Source organism: Syzygium oleosum, unplaced genomic scaffold (genome assembly GCF_021117445.2).
Source record: "Syzygium oleosum isolate NSW1041296 unplaced genomic scaffold, Sole_v2.1 Sole_v2.11, whole genome shotgun sequence".
NCBI lineage: Eukaryota > Viridiplantae > Streptophyta > Magnoliopsida > Myrtales > Myrtaceae > Syzygium > Syzygium oleosum.
Window position 1 is genome coordinate 9,059,796 of NW_026607495.1, and position 24,754 is coordinate 9,084,549.

General features: G+C 41.3%; 5 protein-coding genes across 5 annotated transcripts; 3 read left to right on the plus strand and 2 right to left on the minus strand.

The window, feature by feature from the left end:
- The first annotated feature begins 2,545 nt into the window (after positions 1 to 2,545).
- On the plus strand, positions 2,546 to 5,572 carry LOC115680460 (probable 2-carboxy-D-arabinitol-1-phosphatase). Its single transcript, XM_030604272.2, has 7 exons — positions 2,546 to 2,872; positions 3,441 to 3,592; positions 3,769 to 3,888; positions 3,970 to 4,069; positions 4,361 to 4,500; positions 4,583 to 4,662; positions 4,968 to 5,572. The coding sequence occupies exons 1-7, from the start codon at positions 2,701 to 2,703 to the stop codon at positions 5,092 to 5,094; spliced, it is 891 nt and encodes a 296-aa protein (XP_030460132.1). The 5' UTR covers positions 2,546 to 2,700; the 3' UTR covers positions 5,095 to 5,572.
- A 568-nt stretch (positions 5,573 to 6,140) lies between these two features.
- On the plus strand, positions 6,141 to 8,489 carry LOC115680456 (pentatricopeptide repeat-containing protein At2g33760). The gene has a single exon (XM_030604268.2). It carries the CDS (start codon positions 6,232 to 6,234, stop codon positions 8,023 to 8,025), a length of 1,794 nt encoding a protein of 597 aa, XP_030460128.2. The 5' UTR covers positions 6,141 to 6,231; the 3' UTR covers positions 8,026 to 8,489.
- A 1,913-nt stretch (positions 8,490 to 10,402) lies between these two features.
- LOC115680543 (uncharacterized) lies at positions 10,403 to 15,656 on the plus strand. Its single transcript, XM_030604357.2, has 5 exons — positions 10,403 to 10,684; positions 11,915 to 13,171; positions 14,173 to 14,322; positions 14,417 to 14,597; positions 15,307 to 15,656. Exons 1-5 carry the CDS (start codon positions 10,418 to 10,420, stop codon positions 15,483 to 15,485), a joined length of 2,034 nt encoding a protein of 677 aa, XP_030460217.1. The 5' UTR covers positions 10,403 to 10,417; the 3' UTR covers positions 15,486 to 15,656.
- A 979-nt stretch (positions 15,657 to 16,635) lies between these two features.
- On the minus strand, positions 16,636 to 19,769 carry LOC115680559 (uncharacterized). The gene has a single exon (XM_030604380.2). It carries the CDS (start codon positions 19,565 to 19,567, stop codon positions 16,754 to 16,756), a length of 2,814 nt encoding a protein of 937 aa, XP_030460240.1. The 5' UTR covers positions 19,568 to 19,769; the 3' UTR covers positions 16,636 to 16,753.
- A 1,836-nt stretch (positions 19,770 to 21,605) lies between these two features.
- LOC115680574 (50S ribosomal protein L21, mitochondrial) lies at positions 21,606 to 24,754 on the minus strand. Its single transcript, XM_030604394.2, has 5 exons — positions 24,254 to 24,754; positions 24,052 to 24,132; positions 22,898 to 22,999; positions 22,288 to 22,362; positions 21,606 to 22,158 (listed from the first exon to the last, which is right to left on the minus strand). Exons 1-5 carry the CDS (start codon positions 24,707 to 24,709, stop codon positions 22,039 to 22,041), a joined length of 834 nt encoding a protein of 277 aa, XP_030460254.1. The 5' UTR covers positions 24,710 to 24,754; the 3' UTR covers positions 21,606 to 22,038.

Consider the following 24,754-nt stretch of genomic DNA (forward strand, 5'->3'; position numbering starts at 1 on the left):
AGACGGACAGGAGGAGGTCAACTATTCTAGGAAGGGCGGTCGTGAATTATCCAACATTTTTTTAAAAAGAAATTTCCAATTAAAATTATTTTTTCAAGAAAAAATTACTTGTATTTTTCGATATTTCGTTGAAATCTGAAAATAAAGTAAAAATTATTTTTAGTGGATTGGGAAGGAAAACTGATTTTTTTTCTAAAAAAATACATTATTATCAGATTTTAAATGAAGTTTTATCGCGAACTGTCGTAATATACTTACTTGTTGGCTCTTATGATGTTCCATCCGCATTTGTTTTTCCGTACAATTGAAACAAGCAACTTAATAAAACAAAAGAAAGTAGTTTACTTTTTATATGTTTTGTAACATAGGCTAGATTTTTTTTTTCTTTCTTCCCCTTATGATAGATGCTAACTATTTTACGTACATTTATTTATTTTTTTCGTTGTTACAAGACCATCTCATGGATCAACAATGCATGACATTTTTTTGAAATATCAACTCCCGGAAAAAAGTGATCCATAGATCCACTAGGGTCTTCGGCCCAGCCTCGAGAGACTTAAGCCAAGTCTCTGTGGACCTGAAGCCGGCAACTGAGGAATTAGGCATAGCTTGTACAGACTTAGACTGATTGCTAATGACTTGGGGATGAGAGCTCAGGTACCCGGGGCATGGTTGCTATGGACTTGGAGCACAACCTTTATGTACCCGAACGTAGACATCAAAAGTCTTGAGCCCTACCCAAATGAATTTGAGCCCTAAACTCTATCGAGCCTAAGCGCCGGTAACCTGTGTACAAGAGTCAAGTATCCAGACATAGCCGCTTTGGGGACCCGGGCCAACTAGGGCCCTAGGTTTGGGCTCTGTGAACTTGGACACAGACATTAGGGTCCCCGTGTATAAGCACTATGGTCTTTGGTTCAAATGTCGAGATTTAGTCATACTCTATAAAATGATTTTTTATTCTAACAGGGAAATTATTTTCCTAAATGTAAGTATACGTTTTCCATTGGCTGTGAAAAGATTTTCTTTAACTCATTTTTCTAAGTGATGCAAATTCCAGGATAATGAGAAAAATATTTCTGGCAAAAAGTTTTCTAGAGAAATAAACGGATCCAAAGAAGCCTAGCGATTTGGCTTGTTTTCTTCTTGGTAGATGAACTTGGCTTTCTTTGATTGACCGTTTTGAATTTCTTGAATAAACTCTCTACAAAGAGAGAGATAATTGAAGGAAATTTTCATATATTTCCGATATTGACCAAATTCTCAAGGTTCTCTCTTAATGAGGTTTCTCAAAGGGAAAAAGCCATAAAAAAAATTCTAAATTATACCCACTATGAAACATTTACCTTAAACTTTTTTTGTGACATCAAAAATATCAAAGTATTTTCACTATAACACATTTATCCTAAACTTTTTCTTATGACATAAAAACTTAAATTGTATTTATGTGATATATTTACCATTTGCCAATGTTTCGTAAGATGATTTTTTAGAAAAAAAAAACAACTTTGTTTTTATTTCATTCAAACCATATGGATGCCGTGTCAATACCTTTTTTTTTTTTCGACTTTCATATAGACAGATTTTAACGGTGTTTATTGACAGAACCTTGATAGGAAAAAATGTATCACACATGTACAAATTTGAAATTTTTTTATCACAGATAAAAGTTTAGGATAAATGTGTCACAATGGACATAGTTTGAAAATTTTTTTATGGCTTTTTCCCTTTCTCAAATTGCCTCCTATCCCGCATAAAACCGTCTCAAAGTACCCCTTCACTTCTCGTCGGACATTCGATACCCTCATCGCTGGAAGCATGCTTCTCCAAAGTGACTCTTTCCACCGCAAACTTTAAGTGCGTTTGCGAATGAATAAGTTGCACTTTCTCTCTGAATCGAAAGGCCGGTGACGTGGAAGGCCGGCCATGTCGGTGGTCCTTGGATAGCCATGCCTGACCGGCGACGCCCCACTTCCCCTCCCTCTTCTCTCTCTATTTCTACGAGGGTATTTTGATCATTGTCATCATCACGAGCACTACAAAAATCCATATTATTTCCAATTAGTCCAATAAGCTCTTATCATATGTCGATATGCCAGTTATATATTCAGTAACAAAGATTCAATTTAATCCCTACACTATATGAAAATACCCAATATTATCCTTCAATTGAGTCAAATTCATTGCCATCTACCATATAATTCACGAATTATATTAAATATTTTCATATAATTCAGGAATCATATTGGACATCTATCAAAAGTCCAGGGATAACATTGAACAAATTAAAAGTTCCGAGATAACATTGCATAATCAAAATTTTAAAGATGAAATTGCACATTAGGTCAAAGTTCATAAACTATTTATGTTATTTTCCATAAAAAAAATTGATATAAAGACTCAATTGGCGAAAAGAAAGTATCTAATGAGACAAATTCCAAAAGCTTAGGAATTGCTAACGACGAGTTTCTCATTAGCAACGGGACCACGCCCGTCTTGCTAGAGCACTGAGCAGGACGTCATAAAAATCTCACCAGCACGAGCATCTGGCGGAGCATATCCACGACACAAAGTCTCGGACTTGTGAGGATAACATTTGTTGTCCGGAACGCAGACGACCCACGTCGCTCAAGGCATCTCGGGGTTCTCCCGACTGCATCGAAAGTTGTCGATCGAAGAAGACGTTCGTCGCCGGAGAAGATGGTTTCGGGAGTCATCACCGCCCTTACGAGCCCTCCATTCGCGACCTCCTCGAGGTCGTCGAGGTTCGCGGTCAGCGTCGAGAGGCCACCGGAGCTCCACCGCCGCCGTAGGGCTGCGGCTGTTCCGGCGGTGCGATGCGACGCAAGCCCCGCGCTGCCTCTATCCGAGGGTGACGACTCTTCTTCTTCCTCTTCTTCTTCCACGTGTTTCTGAATGTGCCGAGTTGTTATGTGTAGAGAGTAGGGTAGACATGGAGTGACTGATTTGCGAAACCACATTCCTCTGATGTAAAACTAGTGCTAGACAAAGCACAAGCACCGTGAGATGCAAAGCAAGTGAGGTTTATATGCAAACTGGTTGGTGAAGTGTGATTTGTTGGGAGAGTTATGCGGGAAGAGCTTATAGAGCGCCATTGTACTGTAATTCCTGCAATACATTTGATGTCTGATCTTATGTTTCATTAAAGAAAAAAAGAGAGAGAAACTCTTGATGCTTAGTCGAAGTCGAAGTCATAGGTTTTTATCATCACTCTAATTTGGTAAAAGAAACCATGAAAGTATATGGCTTGGCGATGCATCGGCTTTGATTATAACTTTAGTGAGAAAGCACCTTTTATTGAGGAATGTCTTCAAGTGAATGGCGACCGAGAGAGATCTGCTTTAGCAATCTTGCTGAATACTTTTAGATGGCCATTTAAACTCAAGTTGGTTGTAACTTAACCGACACCTCCGCCACAGAGAGACTCGAAAATGGTGCTGCCGTGACTGGTGGTGCGTATGACTTTTCCAGAGCAACAACATCACTTACTGGAAAAATGCTGGATTCGTCAAAGAAGGTCACTCTTGTTAGGCATGGCCTCAGCTCTTGGAATGAAGAAAGCAGAGTCCAGGTTTGTCTGTTATCTGATTAAGTTAATTGACTTTTTACTAGGAAAAAAAGTTCACTTCCTATTGCTTGGATTGTTTGTGACCTGACAAATCTTGTCATTTTATTGTATATTTTCTTCACTTGTGATGATTTTAGAGTGAATCTTCAGCTACTAATCTTTTCATATGTGAAACATAGGGAAGCTCAAATCTTTCTGTGCTAACAGAAACTGGGGTAAAGCAAGCTGAGAGGTGCAGGCAAGCCTTGTCAGAAATGCACTTTGATCAGTGTTTCTCAAGTCCAATATCCCGTGCGAAGGTTTGAAAATGATAATCAAGAAGTTCAAACTAGTTACTTAGTCATCCTTTTATCAGCAATCAGTTTTGAGTGTTAATGCAGACTACTGCGGAAGTCCTATGGCAAGGAAGGGAAGAGCCATTGATTTTCCTGGATTCACTGAAGGAGGCCCATCTATTTTTCCTTGAAGGAATGAAAAATGGTCAGTTCTCGTCTTCTTCTGATTCAGGCGCCTCAAATCTCAATAATGCTTCCTAAGTTAGCTGCCATCGGAATGAATTTGTTATGCTTTTCACTGCTTTTTCTGTGCTTGAAGAGTACATCAAGAAAAGGTTAAGTTTGTTGTTCTTTTCACTGCTTTTTCTGTGCTAAGTTCTTGAAGCATTCAAATTTTAAGTTCATCAAGCCATATAGTTCCTTTCCACTTATAAATTTCACCTTTTCCTTTTATTATATATCTGCATGCTAAATAAAATTCAGAATTTGGAGGCAGTTGATGCTCGGGAGATGTATCCGAAGGAGTATATAACATGGAGGGAGGATCCGTCAAACTTTTGCGTGAATGGTGTTTACCCTGTAAGGAAATTGTGGGAGACAGCGAGAGAGGCTTGGAAGGAGATCTTGCTATCACCTGTTAGTTTTCTACTCATTATGAGATATTTTATTGTCGAGAAGTTGCAATGGCACTCATCTTCCTCCATTTCTGTTTTGCCAGGGGAAAGATTTTCTGGTTGTGACCCACAAATCAATGTTGAGGGCACTGATATGTGTAGCTCTTGGTCTAGCGCCAGAGAGGTATTTGCAGAATTATGATTATTAAGCAGTTCTTGGATTGTTCTTTAAAAAATGTTGTTAGATTTTATGTTCATCATGAAAAGTCCAAAAGGGATGCCCATGATTGAATTTTTCCCGAGAATTGTTACCTCGACCATTCTTGTATATCTGCTGAAGATCCAAGGATGGTTTTACATTTCTTTATGCAAATGGCAATAGCCTTGACTCACTCTTCATCAAAAGTCTATGAAACTCATGGATGTCATTCTACAACTGCCAGATTTTCTTTGCAATATCTATTTGACTTTCTTTTCCTGCCTTTTCAGGTTCCGAGCGACAGATATTAATAATGGTGGGATTTCTGTATTTAGCTTCAACAAAAGAGGAGAAGCGATGGTCCAGTCATTGAACATGACAACCCATATGTACGATGATCATGTCTATATGTACTAGAAGTTCTCGGCAACCGCTCTTCTGTATCCAAGCATCAGGAAAATGGCAATGGCTGGAGCAGCAAGCACTTTAATTTATGCATGACAAAGGGTTCACGACGTCCTGAATCGTATCAAGAAGAAGCGGGGCTTCATCTTCTTTCTTCGGATGTACACTTCGATTATGGTCGCTCTGAGAGTTGCATGAGAGATAGAAGCTTCCCTACTGCTGCAATGAAGAAGCAGGGGCACTCAGATCTCAAAGCTCGATTATCATGCTCGATTTGTATCATCTTTCCGTGTATATATATTTTAGTGTAAAATGTAGCTTTTATGAATCTTTCTCGTGGTCATACAGAGGAAATTAATAAGAGAAAGTTAGAGTATGATGGACCCCGTAACATACAGCAACTAGTACAGGATTGTGGAACTAAAAGAGTGTGTACTATCCCTAGTTTAATGAGTGAAAGGAATATGGTAATTGCTTTTCGCTTAGACTATCCAAGTTCTTCCTTGCATGCGAATTGTAATGCTACACAAATCCAAATTAACAGTTTTCCTGCCAAATAGCTGGACACCCATGTGTCGCCGGCTGAGACTTTCCTAAACTAAAGACAAGCTCGTGCGGCGCGTTGTGAGCCAGAATACAAGGCCAGCTTCCCCTTATTAGATGTCCCAAGAGCCGACAAAGGGTACTCTAGGGACACATTATCTGTCTCGTTTAGCTCGAGCATCTTGTCACTTGAGTAAATCAATCAAATTACTTCCATCCATTATTGATTCTCAACCACCCGTGACCATTATAAATAATCGAACAGGCCCAGTATCAATGCTTTATGAACCGTTTCGGGATCAAGTCAGATTAATGATTGTTATCCATTTAATTAATTCAATCCGTGGTCCTTTCCTTTTATTTTTTTTTGGCCAAAAACCCGTTGATCGACTAACCCGATTGTAGAAACATTGCCTAGTAGACAAGTTTTCCTCATGTCTGATTTGCTTTTGGAAATATTGTAAGCATTGTTCCATATTACCTTTCCTCTTCACATTCCTAATGATTAATCTTGAATATTCTACTCTCACCGCCAAGACGACATGCCGTTTTAGACTATTTTAAACACCTACTGGCCTTGTAGCTTTCCCTCCTCTGCCGTCTTCAATGGAAGCCAGAGAAGAAGTTCACCTCCTACTACCGCCGCCGCCGCCGCCGCCGCCGGCGCCGCCACCGCCCTCTACAGCTCACCAAGCCCTTCTCCGAGCAGGCCCTCGTCTCCACCTTCTCCGACAAGCTCACGCCCACGTCGTCGTCTCCGGATCACACCGCTCTCTATCCCTCCTCACCAAGCTCATCAACCTCGCTTGCGCCGCCGGCGCAATTGGTTATGCACGCCAGGTTTTCGTCACGGTGCCCGGGCCTGACTCGTTCCTCTTCAATTCCCTCATCAAGTCCTGCTCCAAGTTCGGCTTCCCCCGCGATGCGGTCGCGTTCTATCGCTGCTTGCTGCTCGCAGACATTCCTCCCAGTAATTACACTTTCACGTCCGTGATTAAGGCCTGCGCGGACTTGGCAGCTTTGAGGCTCGGTAGAGGCGTTCATGGCCATGCTTTGGCTTGTGGGTTTGGGTCGGATCCTTACGTTCAGTCGGCTTTAGTCACTTTTTATGCAAAGTCAGGCGATTTGAACGTTGCCCGCGAGGTGTTCGATAAAATGAGGGATCGAACGGTTGTTGCATGGAATTCGATGATTTCCGGGTATGAGCAGAATGGGTCTGCCAAGGAGGCTATTGAATTGTTTGATCTGATGAGGGAATGTGGTATTGAGCCGGATTCGGCTACGTTTGTGAGCGTTTTGGCTGCTTGTGCACAGTTGGGAGCATTGAGTTTGGGTAGTTGGGTGCATGAGTATGTTATGGACGGTGGGTTTGATTTGAATGTTGTGTTAGGCACTTCGTTGATCAATATGTATGCTAGGTGTGGAAATGTTAGCAAGTCGAGAGAAGTTTTTGATTTGATGAGGGAAAGAAATGTTATTGCTTGGACGGCTATGATATCTGCATATGCAACGAATGGATATGGAAACCAAGCAGTCGAGCTATTTGACCAAATGCAACTCCGAGGTCCATGGCCCAACAAAGTCACTTTCGTGGCGGTTCTCTCTGCATGTGCTCATGCTGGGCTTGTTGACGTGGGGCGTCATGTATTTGCAAGCATGAAACGAGAATATGATGTAGAGCCAGGACTAGAACACTATGTATGCATGGTTGATATGCTAGGGCGAGCGGGATTTCTTGACGAAGCTTACAGATTCGTTGAAGAAAAAATTCCTAGGGAGGCTCCACCGGCTGTGTGGACTGCTATGCTTGGGGCTTGCAAGATGCATAAGAATTTTGATTTGGGAGTGAAAGTTGCTGAGCATCTCTTAGATAGTGAACCGGATAATCCAGGCCACTATGTCATGCTTTCTAACATATATGCCTTGGCTGGTCGGAGTGATAGAGTGCAAAGAGTTAGAAACATGATGATACAGAGAGGGCTGAAAAAGCAAGTAGGTTATAGCAATATAGAAGTTGATGGAAAGACATATATGTTTAGCATGGGTGACAAGTCTCATCCTGAAACAAATATTATATATGAGTATTTGGATGAGTTGATGTTGAGATGTACACAGGCTGGTTATATGCCATTAGCCGATTCATTGATGCATGAGTTAGAGGGGGAGGAAAGGGAATATGCACTTAGATTTCATAGCGAGAAGCTTGCTGTAGCATTTGGACTATTGAAAAGTAGCAACGGCATGACCATTACGATTGTAAAAAATCTACGTATGTGTGAAGACTGTCACTTGGCATTTAAGTGTGTTTCAGTTGTCGCCAACAGGGAAATCGTTGTTAGAGACAAGCTCCGGTTTCACCATTTTAAGGATGGATCGTGCTCATGTTTAGACTTCTGGTGATGTGGTCCGCACCATTTTTTAAGGATAGACCATGCTCATTTAAAGGAGTCAAAACGTGTTCATTTGGTGGATAGGATTCAATTGATGGGTATGGGACTACAATGCGGTGACGATGTTTGTGGTAATGGATTCGAAAGTCTGAGGGCGAGATCGTCGAAGACTAGGCAAAAACGGGGACGAAGATGATGATGATGACCATCAAAACAAGATTGTGAAGGCCGACCATTTTTGCAGTGGCCTCAAATGGTTTTTGGTTTTCTCGTCTGACCAAAGTGAAGTCAAACCCATTTGGAAAGAAGTAAGGAGCCAAGCTTGGCGGGAACAGAGAGCAACGAATTGGTGATGGTTATGACAAGACAAGGGGTGCTCAAATGTTGTATGTAGCATTAGAAAAATACGATTTTTCCATGAAAATTATTCTAACATTTTATTATGTCCAGGGTCTGTATAAGAAAGGAAAATGGCACGAATGGTTCATGAGCTTTGGTATAATGTGCAATTTCGTCCGTTAATTTTTAATTTGTTCAATGTGGTTCATGAACTTTAGCCCGATTTGCAATGTTATTCTCAAACTTTTAATTTGTACAATGTAATCCCCGAACCTTTCATAAATGTTTAATCTAGTCCCTGAACTATACGAAAATGTTCAATATTATCCCTAAATATGAAATAATTGAAGGATAAAACTGGACATTATCATATAGTTTAGGGACTAGATTGAATATTTACCAAAAGTTCATGGATCACATTGAACAAATTAAAAAGTTCACGCGTCACATTGCACATTGGTATTAAGTTCAGGGATCACATTGCACATTTGGCTAAAATTCAGGGACCATTTGTGTAAGTATCCCGTATACGATACGAATGACTCACACACTCTCGGTTTGATGACGTCATGAATATAAAATTTTCGGCAATAAATGTAATATACTGTGTTTGATAACTTGAAAAGGAGCATTATTTAGATGAATGATTTTATGTAAGAAGAACCAGCAGATACATTTCTTGCGGCCTTCTTTCTATTTCTCTAGACGTGTTCAAGACTTCAAAGTGTCAATAATGTTGGAACTTTGAGGGAACAGAGTAATGTCATCATCACCACCCCCTTATCTCTCTCTCTTCTTCTCTTCGATCTGATCTCTCTTTACAGCCCCACAAATCACCAGCGCTATTGCTGCACTCTCAGTCTCTCACTCTCCTCCACTGTGAGAGCTCACTCTAGTAGTAATGGGGGCTTCCGCTCGATCCGAAGCGATGACCATCAAATCGAGAGAGATGAGAACCTACAAAACGCAAGTGTTGCCAAAGTTCTCGAGGCCGAAGCAGCATTCGTCCTCGGAGACGTTCCGCTCCTCGGAGGGCCACCGGAGATATGGTGGGGCGACAGCGATGCCGGTTAGTTGGGACCAAGAGGAGGGATAAGCTTGTGAGTCATATCCGTAGGATGGAAGACTCAGAGAGGTCTTGGAAATGGGATGTAACGTCTACCCATTCTAAACCCATTTCTTCTGGACTTTTTCAGTTATTGACCCATCATGGCTAGGTTTGTCAAAAATGAAGTGATATATATATATATGACCCATTTCAACAAATTTGAATTAATAAATGAATTTATAACTTATTTTGACGGGTTTAATCATAACCAACAATAATGAGAAATTTTTTTTGTGTTTACTCAAAGAAATTAAAAAGGATGTGGCTCTAATCAAAATGATTTCTCATTTCTTTTCTACGCGGAGATCTTTCCTCTCTTATGAATTTTCTACTCAGCTTGTAAAGATGCCTCAAGCCAATAAGAGCATAAAAATGCAAAGCAAATATTTGAGAGGTTAGAAATAGGGTGAGAGCCTTATTCTGTTTATTTTGCGAAAAACAAATGATCCGGAAAATATTTTCCTAAAACATAACTTACAAAAATGAACCAACACTATATATATTTCAGCCGTAGGCACGTTCATTTCGCGAAAAATAAGTAATTTAAAAAATATTTTCCGAAAAATAATTATTCTTATCGTTTAGAAAAATTAGTCAATGAAATATATTTTCATCATCGATAACAATTTATGCTTAATTAATTTCGTAGGCTATAAATTATTTATTTATTTATTTTTTTAAACGATATAAGCAATCATTTTTCAAAATATATTTTTCAAATCACTCATTTCTTGCGAAACAAACGAATTCGTAAATTGTGATGATTTTCAAGATAGTAATTACGTACAATTTTCTTTTGAAAAGGGAAAAAACCAAGGAAAGAGTACCGAAGCGGCGAAACAAAGTGAAAAATCTGAGGAGCGAAGTTCCTCCGACGGGCTCGCCTCCAATGGAGCTCTCCCCTCGCTGAATCTCGCAGCCGAACACCTCTCCCTTTCTCTGGGGGGACCTGAAAATGGCGTTTCTCTTGAGACCCATCTTCTCTCTCCTCCTCCTCCTCCTCTCCTCGCATGGCTTCCCCTCCGTCGCGTTCGCTTCTGGATCGGCGGCCACCCAAGAAGGAGGAGGAGGAGGAGGAGGAGAAGATTTCTCGGAGGAGCTGCTGCTGAAGCCGCTGCCCGATCGCAGGGTGCTGGCCCACTTCCACTTCGAGACCCGAGCTCCCGAAGCTCCCTCCTACGGCCGCCACCACCGCCTCTTCCCCAAAGCCATCGCTCAGCTCGTAATACGCCCCCCTCTCGATCCCCTCTCTCTCTCTCTGCGCCCCGTCCCCGCGCGTGTGGTTCTCTCGTTTTGGTGTTTGTTGATCTGCCGTTGCCCACTTGCGAATGCTGTCCGCGTTTGGTGGGTTTGGGACCTTTGCAGGTGCTGGAAGCTGACTCTTCTTCGTTTTTTTCTTCCTTTGCTGAGTTAACGAGGGGCCTCCGGGAGCTTGTTCCTTAAGCATTCTCGATAAGGAATGCTTTGATTTGCAAAGAAACCCTGATCTTGATTGCATTCATTGTGCTAAAAGTCCTTGTCTTGAAAACTATGATGTCCTTGTCTTGAAAACTATAATGTTTCCATTATTTTGTTACTTTTTAAGGCTCGTTGACGAAATCGAATTTTCTGGAGGGAGGAGCATTTGGAAATCCGTTGCTTTTGCTGTATTTTAGAAATTGCTATATGGGGGCATTGAATTGAATTTGTTGTTGTATGCGAGGAGAAATTACATACTCTTGTTAGAAACATGATTTTTCATTTTGGTGACGAGTTGTATTAGGGATGAGGGGTTCCAGGTGGATAGGCTATCTAGACTGTGGGATTTTGGGCTGGTTTTATAAAATTTTGAAAGCAGTAGCAGGTATTTACGAGCCTTACACACGAAAGAGTACAGATATGAAGAGAGATTTGGAATTGTCTCTCTATGTGCGATATCGGTTTGAGTGGGTACCCTAGATGTCCTCATTCCTGATAGTGCTGGTGGTGTAGATCATATTTTAGAACCTGAGCTTGTTTGAGCAAGTTCAGATATTATGAATTGGACCCTATCTTATTCTATTAGATCCTTGGGACCAACTCATGCAAGTCTTTCCGAGAGTCTCGGCTCCAAGGTTTCAGTGCTCACCCTTAGTTCTCATGCCAGAGGGACATGATCTATCGGTGCTGAGTTGATAGGCTAGCTCATGGCAGCGGGAAGGAATTAAATCTGATTGGGATATTCTTTTTACTTAATTTAGCTTTAATGTGATATTTATTCTATTGCATTTCTGATCTCAAATAGCGAGTGAAATCTCATTTTATGTCCTCAATAGATGTACTCTAGTAAACTATCATAGTGGTGAATCCGTTTGAGCTATTTACAGTGTTAATACGATTACATTCAACATCCCTATTCTGAAACACTCTCCAAAGAAACTGCTCTTTGGTCAACACTGCGAGAATAACTTATGGATTGGTACTGTTATGACAGGTCAAGAAATTCCACATTAAAGAAATGGAGTTGTCTTTTACACAAGGTCGGTGGAATTATGAAAGTTGGGGTGGATTTGAACCAATAGCAAGCAGCAATGCGAAGCCACCTGGGGTTGAATTATGGGCTGTCTTTGATGTCCCTCCAAATGATGTTGATGCTTCCTGGAAGAATTTAACCCATAGTCTTTCAGGACTTTTCTGTGCGTCCATCAACTTTCTTGAATCTTCAACAGCGTATGCCGCGCCTAAATGGAGCTTCAGGCCTGCTCCAGGAAGCCTGAGGTATGGCACACTTCCTCGTGAGGCTGTTTGTACTGAAAACTTAACTCCATGGTTAAAGCTCCTTCCTTGCCGTGATAAAGCTGGAATATCTTTGTTGATGGACAGACCATCTATCTATAGAGGATTTTATCATTCTCAAAGGTTGAGATTGAGGTCAGTTAAGACTAGTTCTGATGGAACTCACTCAAGCATCATACTTGAACAGACTCTTACAGTTGTTCTTCATCCTAACATTCAGAAAAAGAGTACAATGAACTCTAAGGAAACTAAATTACAACCGAGCTGGTCTATGAGTTCACTTTTTGGGAGGAAAATCAGTGGGACGTGTGTTCTTGCCAAGTCTTCTAATGTTTATCTCCAACTTGATTGGGGTCTGGTGAGAGAACTAAAACATCTGCAAGAAGGAAATCAGGAACTTGGGGTTGAAAGTATAATGGAAGAAAGGCTTCTCAGTAATCCTGCCTTTGCATTATCTGATGAGCCAGATAAGGTCATTAATGAAGTTGATTCACATAGTGAAGGGTCAGCAATTTTGTATGAATTTTCAGTCAGGAAGCACAGTGATTTAGGACCTTTTGATCTTGGCTTTACTTGGAAGACTCCATTAATCTGGTCATGCCCACAACTGCCTTTACGTGTCAGTCGATTCTTAATGGGAAGTGGGAATGAAAGAGGTGCTATTGCTATCTCCTTGAGATCAACGAGAGCGGGGGAGGGATTAACAAATGCCAAATCCATGGGAGAGAGTTGTAAAGTGGATGTAAATGTTTTCCAAGTTGTGCCTTGGTATATCAAGGTCTACTATCATACAATGAAAGTGTTTGTGGATGGAAAGCCTATAGCGGTTTCAGATATCATTGAGAAGATACATGTTTCACCCTCAGAAGACAAAGTATCTCCAGGGGTGTTGGAGATGATTCTGAAATTGCCCTGTGGTGTAGACTCTGCTGCTTTCACTTTGGAGTTTGACAAGGTTTGCTTTAACATCTTGGTCTTGTCAGTTTTCAAGTACCTTGTCACAGATGAAAGTTCCGTTAGATTATTTAGTGCTCACTTGAGCAGAACGCTAGCGATAGGTGTTGCATTAACAAATGGTGGTAATGATTCATAAATTTTCACGTAGTATTAGCACAGTGAGTTCATTCTTGGTTGGTGTTGTTAAAAATATATGCAGAATCTCAAAAGTTGTTCCAAATAATCAAGAACATGAAATCTATGTTGGATTATAGTCTTCCTTACACCATTTTACACCATTTTTATAAGATATAAGAACTAAAACGTCTAAGTTACAACCTGCAGTGATAGATGCAATAATAGCCATAAGTGAAAGCTTTAAAGCCACAATTAAGAGCGAAACACGATCTTATTTAATCTCTAGGGGTTCTCTTCAACATCTGGACATTTTTATCTCTCTAGCATCCATAAGAGATGCTCCATTAATTAATGGTATCACGTCACCTTCAAAAGAGGAGGTGATGATGATGTGAGTGACCATACTTGATCTATGCTGAGACTATATTCCCAAAAGAAACATAATAGCATGAATTTTTTTTCCATCAAATGCCTTTTAGGATGATAAGGAATGGAGCAACAGAATGACAAGCTTTCCAAGTTAAAGACATAGTAGAGAGATATCCACCACTATTTGCATTGTTGAACTGTAATATCTCTTATATCAGAAGGTGCAAGAGTTGGACCTGCACTGGAATTCTATATTGTATTATCCTAAGATGTTAGGCCACTGGCTTTTGCTTAGTTATTGGCTTCTTCTCTATTGTTATCTTTGGTTGTGGCATGAATGGACTGTGCTTTTGCAAAAATGGTTTTTTATCATATCAGGATTTTCAGTGGTTCCCAAAAAGATACAATACAGCATTCCAAGTTGGGCTGGTCATACGTTGCTGATTTTCACCGGCTTTAATTATGTTTCTCCAACGTCAGATTCTTATTGTTCTGCTTCTTGTATTGATCTAGGGATTTCTGCACATTGATGAATATCCTCCAGATGCTAATCAGGGATTTGACATCCCCCCAGCTGTAATAACATTTCCTAACTTTCACGTGAAAATGCATTTTGATGAAGATAACACATCAAACAGGTCGGCGGTATTGTCTAGGTTTCAGGTACTAAAAGGCTGTTTGTTGTTTTTATATTAGTACTGAGTGAAGGAAAGAACATACTCATTGCTTCTTGTGAATTGTTTGTTTACTTTTACAGGACAGCATTCCTGTTCGATCTTACACAGAAGTATTGCTAGTTCCTCTGACAACTCCTGATTTCAGCATGCCTTACAATGTGATCACTATTACATGCACCGTATTTGCATTATATTTTGGGTCTCTGCTTAACGTGCTTCGTAGACGTGTCGATGAGGAGGAAAGATTTCTCAAAAGCAAAGGTACTTTTTCTTGACATTGGTGTCATTGGTTTGACGACTTGATGGATGATATAGTCAATTATCGATAATAAACTTTTCTGGATTTGAGGTGGTCTTTGCTTTCATCACCACTCTTGAAGTTTGACATTTTTCCAGTACCATGATAGTATGAGGATAGACCATGTAATCACTATGAAAATTCTGGTTTGCATTTCCCATTTCAGTATTCATGTGTCTGTCTGTTCATCTTGTAAAGAATCTTAATATATACCTAGAGCAATGCCTGCTATTGAAGTTGTTTTAGCAGTCCAAAATGTAGTCTTTCCTTTCTCTTTTCAATGAGTGATGGACTGTTAGAAAACTTTTCATCTCCATCTTTGCAGCTTTGTATATATGTGAAGCACCTTATTTGCCTCATTAGTCCATCATGGAGAAATATCAAGCACCTGAGATTGTATTGACAGCGACAAACCTGAGATTGTTTTCACTGCGATAAACCTACTTTTTTTTGTGTTGAAGACAAACTTTCATGAACGTACTACCTTATCGTTAGCTTTATAAGTTTTACCTGCAAAGGCAGCATTATATCCACCTTTGCCTACAATGGTCTTTCATTCATTTTATTCAGCATGCCATTTGATGGAAAGGCTCATGATCGGCAATTTTTTTATTTAGCCTATTCAGATTCTGATATCTTTCCAACCTTTTGTCATGAATGTTCAACTTGCAGACAAGAGGTCCAGTCCACTGTCTCGTCTGCTTTATAAGCTGTCTGCCAAGCTTGGAAGAAAACCAGTGGTAACGTCCCAGTCATCAGCGAGGTCATCATCTTTTATTAGTTTAAAACTCATACTAAAAATCATATTGGTGGCTGGGATTGCAATTGCTTGGCAATGCTTCTCCGAATGACATCGCATGGAGTAAGTTAGATAGGGTTTTTGTACACTATGTGCCAAAAGATACAATACCTGAGGTTAAAAGAATTTCTGAACTTTTGCATTTGTTAACATGTACTGTATAGATGAGATTTTGCACATTTTTGTTCTAATGAGAAATTGACACGGATTGACGGTTCAGGTACATTCTGCTTCTGTTGCTACTTCATAATTCACAATTTTTGCGCTAATTTAAAAGATTGCCATGAGTTATAATATTTCACAAGAAAAAGGGAGGTATTGATTTGTTCACCAGGGAATCTAAGAAGAGAAACTCCGGAGCAGAAATGGGATTACATGCCTTTGCTTCTGATGGCATGTAATGAAATGTGATGTGCCCCTTAAATCAAACATTACCAAATGCCAATTCTTGTCATTTGCAACGTTGGCATTAGTATACTGGCGCAAGTCATTCATTGGACGTTCTTCGTATCTGCCGGCAAAGTGTGTCTTTATGCTTGAATGCTCTACGTCTTTTCTTTCCTAACCTCGAAGACGACCCATACATGTGTTCCATGTGTTTGTAGGAAAAGAAATCCCACGCAATCATTTTGAAATGGACTTTATAAAATGCTAAATATGAAAGTCACATCATGTGGAAACGAATTTCTCTTGGTGTGATAAAGCTCCCATGAAAGCAAAATGGCCATCCAAATTAGTGATAATGGTGAGCCCAGAGGATGTTTCAACTCATTCACTACGTCATTCGTGCACATCATGCTTTGTGCTGTGATTTCACAATGATACTAATGAGTTCTTGTCAACTGGAGGTAAGCTATTCACAACAATGGTGTTATTGTTACTTGGTCTTTTAAGAAATAATTCAGTCATGAGATACATTATCATACATGAAATTCTAATTTCTTACCGCTTTGGTTGTTGGTAAAGATATTTTACGAGTTATTAACATTGTCGAAAGGGCCAATCACTTTGTATTTTGATTGTGGAACTGTCATCGCCATATGAAAACGAAAGAAGAAGGGACTAATAACGAAGGCTAACTGCACAAATTTCCTTTGCGGATAAATTGTTTAGCGCGACATAAGGCTTCACCCTATGAGATGACAAGACAGACATTAACCCTAGGGCAATGGATATGGCAATGCCACTAACATGAGAGCAGATTAAATCAAACAAGACAGGTTCAGATTTATCTCATTAGACTCGTAGGGATGAAGGAAAAAACAAGGAAAACTTCTTGTATCAGTGAAAACTGAAGTTCTATCAATGTAATGCTTCATGTCATAATTCAATAGTGCCTACTGTGGGCACTTTCTCATATACAGGAGTCCCTCTAAACCTCTTGGGAAGAATACACCGGCCTCCAAATCGCTGCTGTAGGTAGATGAAAACAGCAAACAGCAAACCACCGAAAGGAATGATAATGTCCCAGGCAGTTGAATAAAAATCCATTCTATGGTTTGCATATATATAAGACAGATCAAGGTTCCAGGCAGAACTGTGAGCCCTGTAAAGATCATAAGCATGGGGTACTAAACGGACTATGGTGGTCCCGACATAATAAGAACGAGATAATGCTTCTACAGAAGAGTCGAAGAATAAGTTGAATAGGAGCTGAGGGAGTAGAAAACCATCCAGGATCAAGCCCGCGTAAGATTTAAGGTCCCCCCAAAATGAAAGTTGCTGATACCTCGCAAGCTGATTCGGAGGCAGCATTAAACCAAGACGGCCTTGCCGTAGGAAAGGACTTCTGTGAGAATTCCTCCATTGGTGAACGAACCAAGCTATCAACCCACCACTGATATACATTGGTAGAGATACAAAGATGACCTTTTTCTCAGACACCCACAAGCCCTTTGGGCTGTCATCGCCATGTCTTGCGGACCAAGTCATGTGGAGAAGATAAAGCTCCAAAAGGAAAGCTACCATAGTAACCACCCTTACAATTACTTCATTGACTTCAACCCACCCACCACTCCCAAGAAAAAAGCTCTGCCTATTATGGTTTGTTACGAGAGCTTCGAAGTTTAACAGGAGAGGAATCATATGTCCCAGTGTAAGAACAAACAGCATTGTGATGGAAATGAAAGGAAGCACCTCTGGTTGCTTTTTCACGTGGAAAAGCTGTAAGCCCACAAAAACACACACAAGAGTATTAGAAACAAGAGCCATCACGATCTCCAAGTCCATCCTCAAAATGGACTCATCGGCTTGTTCAACATACATTGAACTTGAAGCCAGCTCCAGTGAATCAAAGTAAAGAGGATCTGATTTCACTCGAGTGCTTTCGATAGTCCCCTTGATTTTCTCAGTTGCTTTCCCAGTCAATGGATGGAGCTGGATGTTGATCTGAATCTCACAGTCCATAGAGCCATTTTTATACACTTCCGCCCCACTTTGAGCGACGTAGCGACAGCCCATCATGCACAAAAGACCCGTTTCTCTATTATATGTTCCTTCTGCAAAAATATCAACTGCTTTGGATGAAAGATTTTCACGACCTAGCTCAAAAGTAACTGAAGGGGTGAAGCGCATCGTGTAACTGATGTTCTGCAAGGGACTGTGGCTGCTGTCCAGCTGAACTGCATTCTCTGTTCGATTTGCTTTAAGCATGTAACTGTCATCATAAAGATGAAAGGGTAAATCGACACGTCTATCGCCCACAAATAGTGGAGAAGAATAACCAAGCGCTGTCTGCCCCATCTTATTCTTGATTGACATGTCAAATCTCATATCCGATGAGTACGAATTCGGATATCTCTTTCCCTTATGCTTCCCAGTCTTTATCTCACAAGGTTTCCTAACACTCCCCATCACTCCATACTCGTACTTGACACCTGGTAATGCATCACTGTGACCCCAAAATTTTATCTTATCAAAATAACCGAAATCCTTTACAGTTTCATTGCTCCACATCCGTCCTAGAACTGGATGCCTGTTTATAACGGAAAAAGTGGCAGGGAATCTCCAGCACAACTTTATCGAGCAATATCCCGCAAAAGCATCAGTCAAAGATGTTGAAAAGTTCAAGATTCGGCAAGCAACAGCACACCACCTATTGGCCTGCGAATCCCATTCTCCTTCACCGATTAGGGTAGTGCTAGGATCAAAAGTATAATAGCCATAATAGACATTGGTGACATTTTGAAACTTCAATAACAATTGCATCTTACCCTGCTCCGAACATTGAATCATCGTGAAGCGCATGGCCTTGGGTAGAAACCCGACATCTGTGCCAAGAGGGTTGCAGTTACCACCGTCACAAACACTCCTGTATTCCAAGTCAAAGGCAGAATTCCGCTTCAAGGCCGAGCACAAACCTTGCCCTAGTTTCTCACTGGACAAATTATCCCCACCACCATCATCAAATTCACCAAAAGACCCGTTCCCTCCCTCGTTCTCAATCAAACTATACTCATAATCAACACTTTTACTGCTCAAAGCCAGTACAGAAACAGTCCCAAAGTGATCTACACCACCAGCACCACCACCCAAGCTCTCCAAAACCCCACTAACGAAACTACTGTTAATACTCAATTTCAGCGGATAATTCAGCTTGAAAACGGCATCGAAACTACGGTTGGGAAAAATCACGCTAGATCCAACCATGCAAAGCTTACCTGAAGATCTAGACCAGTACCCATGAAGCCTGAACTTCGCCATACCCCGCCTGACGGGGATTTTCGGCCCGCGGACGTGAAATTCGCGCAATCTCCGGCTCCTCGGATTCCTAAAGATCGCATTCACATTGGGGTCCACGAAAAAAAGTGTCCCCTGCAGATTGATCACGTCCTCGGACTCGGTCTTGTACATCATCATGGGAGTGAACGTCACCGTCCTCCGCAAATCATGGCCGGACCCGGACCCCGCCCCCGGGCCGTCGGCCGAGAAGTACCCGCCGCGGAATTGGAGGAGCTTGGCGTAAGCGCTGGCCGATTCGGGGGCGATCGGGGGCTGCGGAGGGACCACGCCGCCGCAGTGGTCGACGTAGTAGGGATCGAAGTTCCCGGAGTGGATCCTCGCGGTGGACGCGGCGACGGCGAGGAAGCCGGCGACAGCGAAGAGGAGGAGGTCGCGGGGGAATGCGGGCTCCATGGCTTGTGCCGGAGGACGGGAGTTGACGAGATATGTGGGCAGTGGCTACTGGCTGGAGAGATGGCGACACCGAGGGGCGACGGCGCATCCGTGGGGGGTCAAGACGCCATTGTTGTAGGGAAGGTGTTTGAAGAAATGCCGGAGTAAAACCCAGGAAAGGAACGAAGCTTTCCGTCCTTGTAGGAACCTTTTGGCCACATTGGGTTTTACGTTTTGGAGAGCCGAAAAGGCAAAGAGTCTTTGGGCCGGCTAGGTGAGAGAGGAATGGGAAATTACAAAGGGAATACGACACGAACAGTCCTCGAACGTTGGTGCAATTTACGATATAATTCGTGAACTTTTAATTTGTTCAATGTTGTTCCTGAAGTTCAACCCAATGTGTAACGTGATCTCTGAACTTTTAATTTGTTCAATGTCGTCCTTGAATTTTTGGTACATATTTAATTTAATCCCTAAACTATATGAAAATGTTCAATATAATCCTTATTTAATTCAAGTTCATAGACTATATTGAACATTTTCATTATAGTTCAGGGACTACATTAAACATGTACAAAAAATTCAGGAACCACATTGAACAAATTAAAAGTTCAGGGACTATATTGAACATTAGGTTAAAGTGCAAGCACTACATCAAACAAATTAAAAGTTCAAGGATCATATTGCACATTGGGCCAAAGTTCAGGGACTATTTATGTCATTGTCCCAATTACAAATGCAAAAAAACCCTAGTCTAGTTTAATTTTTCTTTTATTTCTTTCCTATTTTCACTCCCTCATAAAGGGTATTTTTTTCTCCTATTTATTGTTTTTTTTTATGTCCTTATGCGTAAGTAAACATTTACTAATGACCAAAGGTAATTATAGATTTTGATCACGGATGTCCCGAAGGGCATTTATCAAATACCCATTTCAGAAAAGTCTATGATTGTTAATATGTTATCTTTTTCGGGTTACGTGTGACTAGTGCATTTTGAAATCGAAACATTTCCTGTATAAGTAATATGAACTAGTGGACACTCGTTGATAATATCTGTTTATGTTCCGACAATATTTAATGTGTCGAACGCACTCGGCAAAATGCTTGCTTTGTGCACAAAGCTAATCGACATGTAATTTGATCGCATCGCGAGATCTTTCCTGAAAAAAGGGATGTCTATTTTTCAAGAAAAGTAAGGGGACAAAAGTTTCTATTTTTCCCACAAGCTTTCCTGTCCCAAGCCGTAGAAACCCAAAAAAAAGGTACAAAGCTCATTCCAAAAGTGATCATAGCAAGAATCGAAATAGAGGACAATGTCAAGATTGGCGTTGTGATCATCGAAACAAGAACGTGACGATGAAATCCAAACCGTAATAAATGAATTTCCGGGTCAACGAGAGCACCTTCGACGGTACGTTCATGCAAATTGGAAATTTGGGCGACGAGGAAAATGAGGATGCTTCCTTGTTTTCTGCTCAGACGACAGGGTCGCGTTTGCATTCATGGGCGCGACCGCTGATCTGAGAGTTACTACATTACGTCCTCCCGAATACAACAGTACCCACATCATTTACACGTACCGTGCTTTGTTCGAATCGTATCGAAGGCTCTTTTGTATCGGGATCGATCTATAATTTACAATGCACGACACGATTTCAGTTTCCCATGAAGCCATGTAACTATGTATATGGATCGCCAGCCTATTCTTCGACATGACATGATCTATGATGAAATAGATTATCTGTCGACCAGGCGTTCTGTGAAGCGGTCTCATCATCACAAATATAAATACCCGTTAGAGCACATCCACTGTATCCTCTTCGGATATGATACATTAGTCTTTCTTTAAACTAGCAACAATCGCACACATCTATGTTAACAAATCTAATACAAGTTAGGGCAACAATCTCTTGCATTATTTTTACTCACTAAACTGTTTTGCAGCTTTCGACCAAAAGAAAAACTGTTTCGCAGCTTGGAACCCAGCAGCACCACGCATCTCTCTAAGGAGTTACTGATAAGGCAATGCCTCCTTTATGAACCCCAAATATCAAGCAGATTGAATCAAAACTATCCCCACTACATTGCAATACATAAAAATCAAAATAATAAGAAGCATTCGATCCATTAAATGAGGTACAGAAAAGCTCTACCCTGATGCCTTGCAGCAATCTAAACTCAAGATCTCTTGCCACATGTGATTCATCAGTCATATCCAGATAAGAAGCAAGATCAATGCTCTCATGATCCTAGAAAAATTACTTCAATCTGGAGGAATTCAGGATTAGACCAGGTCTTAAAAGGTGCTCGGAGACTCAAAGCATGTACTATTGGTGCTATGATGGTATTACCACATCTTAAAAGGTGCTCGGCACTTGGCAGGCAAATCCTTTCAGACAATACATTGAGCATGCAGCATGTCCAACTGGTGCTTATGATGCAGAAGTAGCATCGGAACCATTATTGGGAAATGACCATGGAAAAATATGATCCTATGCTGCAACAGCAACCTTCTCCGACTTCTTAACTGCTGATTTTACAGGTTTCTCATCGTCTGTCTTCTCAGGTTTCGCAATTCCCTGAATGTCAGTTATCCTCAACTTGGTGAGTTCCTAAGGAAAAAAAAGATGGGTCAGGAGAAAGTACCAGAAGGTGAATGAAGAGCGAAACATTAATTTTCTCATCTGCTCTGACCAAAAAAAAAAAAAAAGAAATTTCTCATCTGCTGATCTATGATGTACCTGTCGGTGTCCTTTGGTTCGCCGGTAGTTCTTCCTCCTCTTTTTCTTAAAAATAATTACTTTTGCATCTAATGCCTGAAGTATTAAATGAAAAGAAAGAGTTAGCCGTCATATGATGGGGAAAAAGATGATATCCTGACTTATAGAAGGGATTCAATTCTTACTGGACAGGGCAGTAAGTAGAAAAAGCAAGTAAAAATGTTGTCAGTGGAACAATGCCCCATATATGACTAAATAGCAAAAAATTCTGTATAAGAGGAAGTTTCTTTCATCCCACAATTAGATGGTCATGTTGTATGGGTCTGATAATTTCTCATTCCAATTAAGAACTTCTAGACAAAAGGCAAATCAGATAAGTCTTCACCTGTTACGGATCTGACAAAGTATCACAACCAAACAAAATTTCGCACATAACTCAGCTCAACAGATCATTTACAGAAGACATGCTAATTCTTGGAACTTAAGTTCACACTTCTCAAAATCATTTGAGTATTCAACGCCATTTCTTTGGAAGGCCAAATAAGCACAGGATGATCTCTTGGTTTTGTCTCCTTTTTTTTTTTTTTTTTGGATGTAGTATGAAAGTGGGTGATGATGATGCAAAACTCACATGCTCCTCGACGACTGCATGCACAGCTGCATCTGGAACTGTCGGTCTGCCAACAATTGTCTGAGTCTGTGAGCCGAGCAGTAGAACTTTGTTCAAAATCAACTGCATCACATAAAAAGTTCTAAGCATTAACTATGCAATTCAATTGGACAAAGGAGGAAGAAAAGAGAAAACTAGGCAACCTAGGTGTAGAATATTGCTAGTAGAATAATTTATGGGCAGGCACAAGTTTAAAAACGAAGCACAAGTCCAAAGTAAATTCCCCACTATCATCCATAAGGGACAGATAATAATTCGGCACATCCTAAATTTCAAGGAAGAGCAATGCAATCATGAATACAGGCTTCCATTAATGCGAAAAAGAAAGTGCAGGCAATTTGCCCCATTTACTTGAGTGAATAAGGCACTTCTAAAAGAATGGGTATGGAACCAGAAGGAACAAGCATATATATACACCCTGTTAATGGAAGATCGAAAGGGCTACTCTACATGGCAACTGTCCCACAGCATTTCCAGATTTAACGGAAGGTGAACTCCAATGAGACGTTTGATGGTTTTATGGACCAACCCAAAGCATAACACTTCACATTTTGTTGTAGTATAAGTAAATAATGAGCTACCGCCGAGTATTTTGAGGCCAAATGAGCAGAAGAGAATGAGCCAGAACCAAAAGAAACAACTACTCTACTACATCAAGAAAATCGAAGGCTAGGTACAAGCTGAATACTAATTGATACAGAAAGAAAAGAAAAGAACTGTCTTTTCCATATTCTCTCAGTGGTGGTTACTGAGTTCTGAAAAAGTCGAACCTTGTATATCCGTTCAAGAAAATTCTTCCGTAATACAATTTCATTCCCGCCGTAAACATCAACACCACTCAAAACAATTTCATTCCCGCTGTAAACATCAGCACCACTCAAAAGCTGACTATAGACTTGATACACGATCAATTGGAACTCCAACAGAGACTGGTAAAGACAATTCAATAGGAACTAGCGCTTCAAGCAACATTCTCAGTAGTAACCAACATCACGCGAGAACGGTAAATAGACGAAGAGACAGCAACCTAGCAGATTATTAGCAGCACAATGACTTATCAAAATACCCACATCAAGATTTGATTCGTGGGCAACATTCATCAGCCTGCAACGTACCTTGTCATTGATGTCGCAGAACTTGAGCCGCTCCGTGAAAATGCAGTCCCCATTGCTCACCTTGAACTGGTGCGAACCAATCTACACACCACGAGCCTAGCAGCTAAACACTTATAAATACAACCAAAACAAAAACGCAAACAAACAGGCACCAACACGCATCTCATTTCACTCTCTCGAACACCAGCACGGATCGCCGAACCTGAACGACGGCGAAAACCGGCTCGTAAGGCGTGAAAACCCGGTCCGACTTCTCCAGGGGGCCCATCACCGTGTACCCAATCGCGGCGGCCTCGGCCTCCATCTCCTCGGCCGTGTAATCCCACTTGGAACGCGACGAGGCCTTGCCGGTCTCGCAATCGCTCTCCTCCATCACCTCGCCTCCCTCGCCGTCCGACTCATCGCCCTCGTCCTCGTCCTCGTCCTCGTCGTCCTCGTCGTCGTCCTCGCTCGTCCTGTTGGAGCAGAAGAGACGCGCCCGCGGCGGCCATAGAGGGCACCGGCTCGGCTCGAGACCGGGCGACGCCGGCCGAGCTTCGAGGAGCGATCTGGGAGGAGGCGGAGCGGCGGCCGGCGGAGTCGTGAGGCGGCGGCGGAGCGACGAGGAGAGAGGCGTGGCGTGGCGGGTCAGCGCCTGGAGGCATCGCCGGTTCGCCATTGCTCTCCTTCTGGTTTTCTTCTTCTTCTTCCTCCCTCAGTTCAT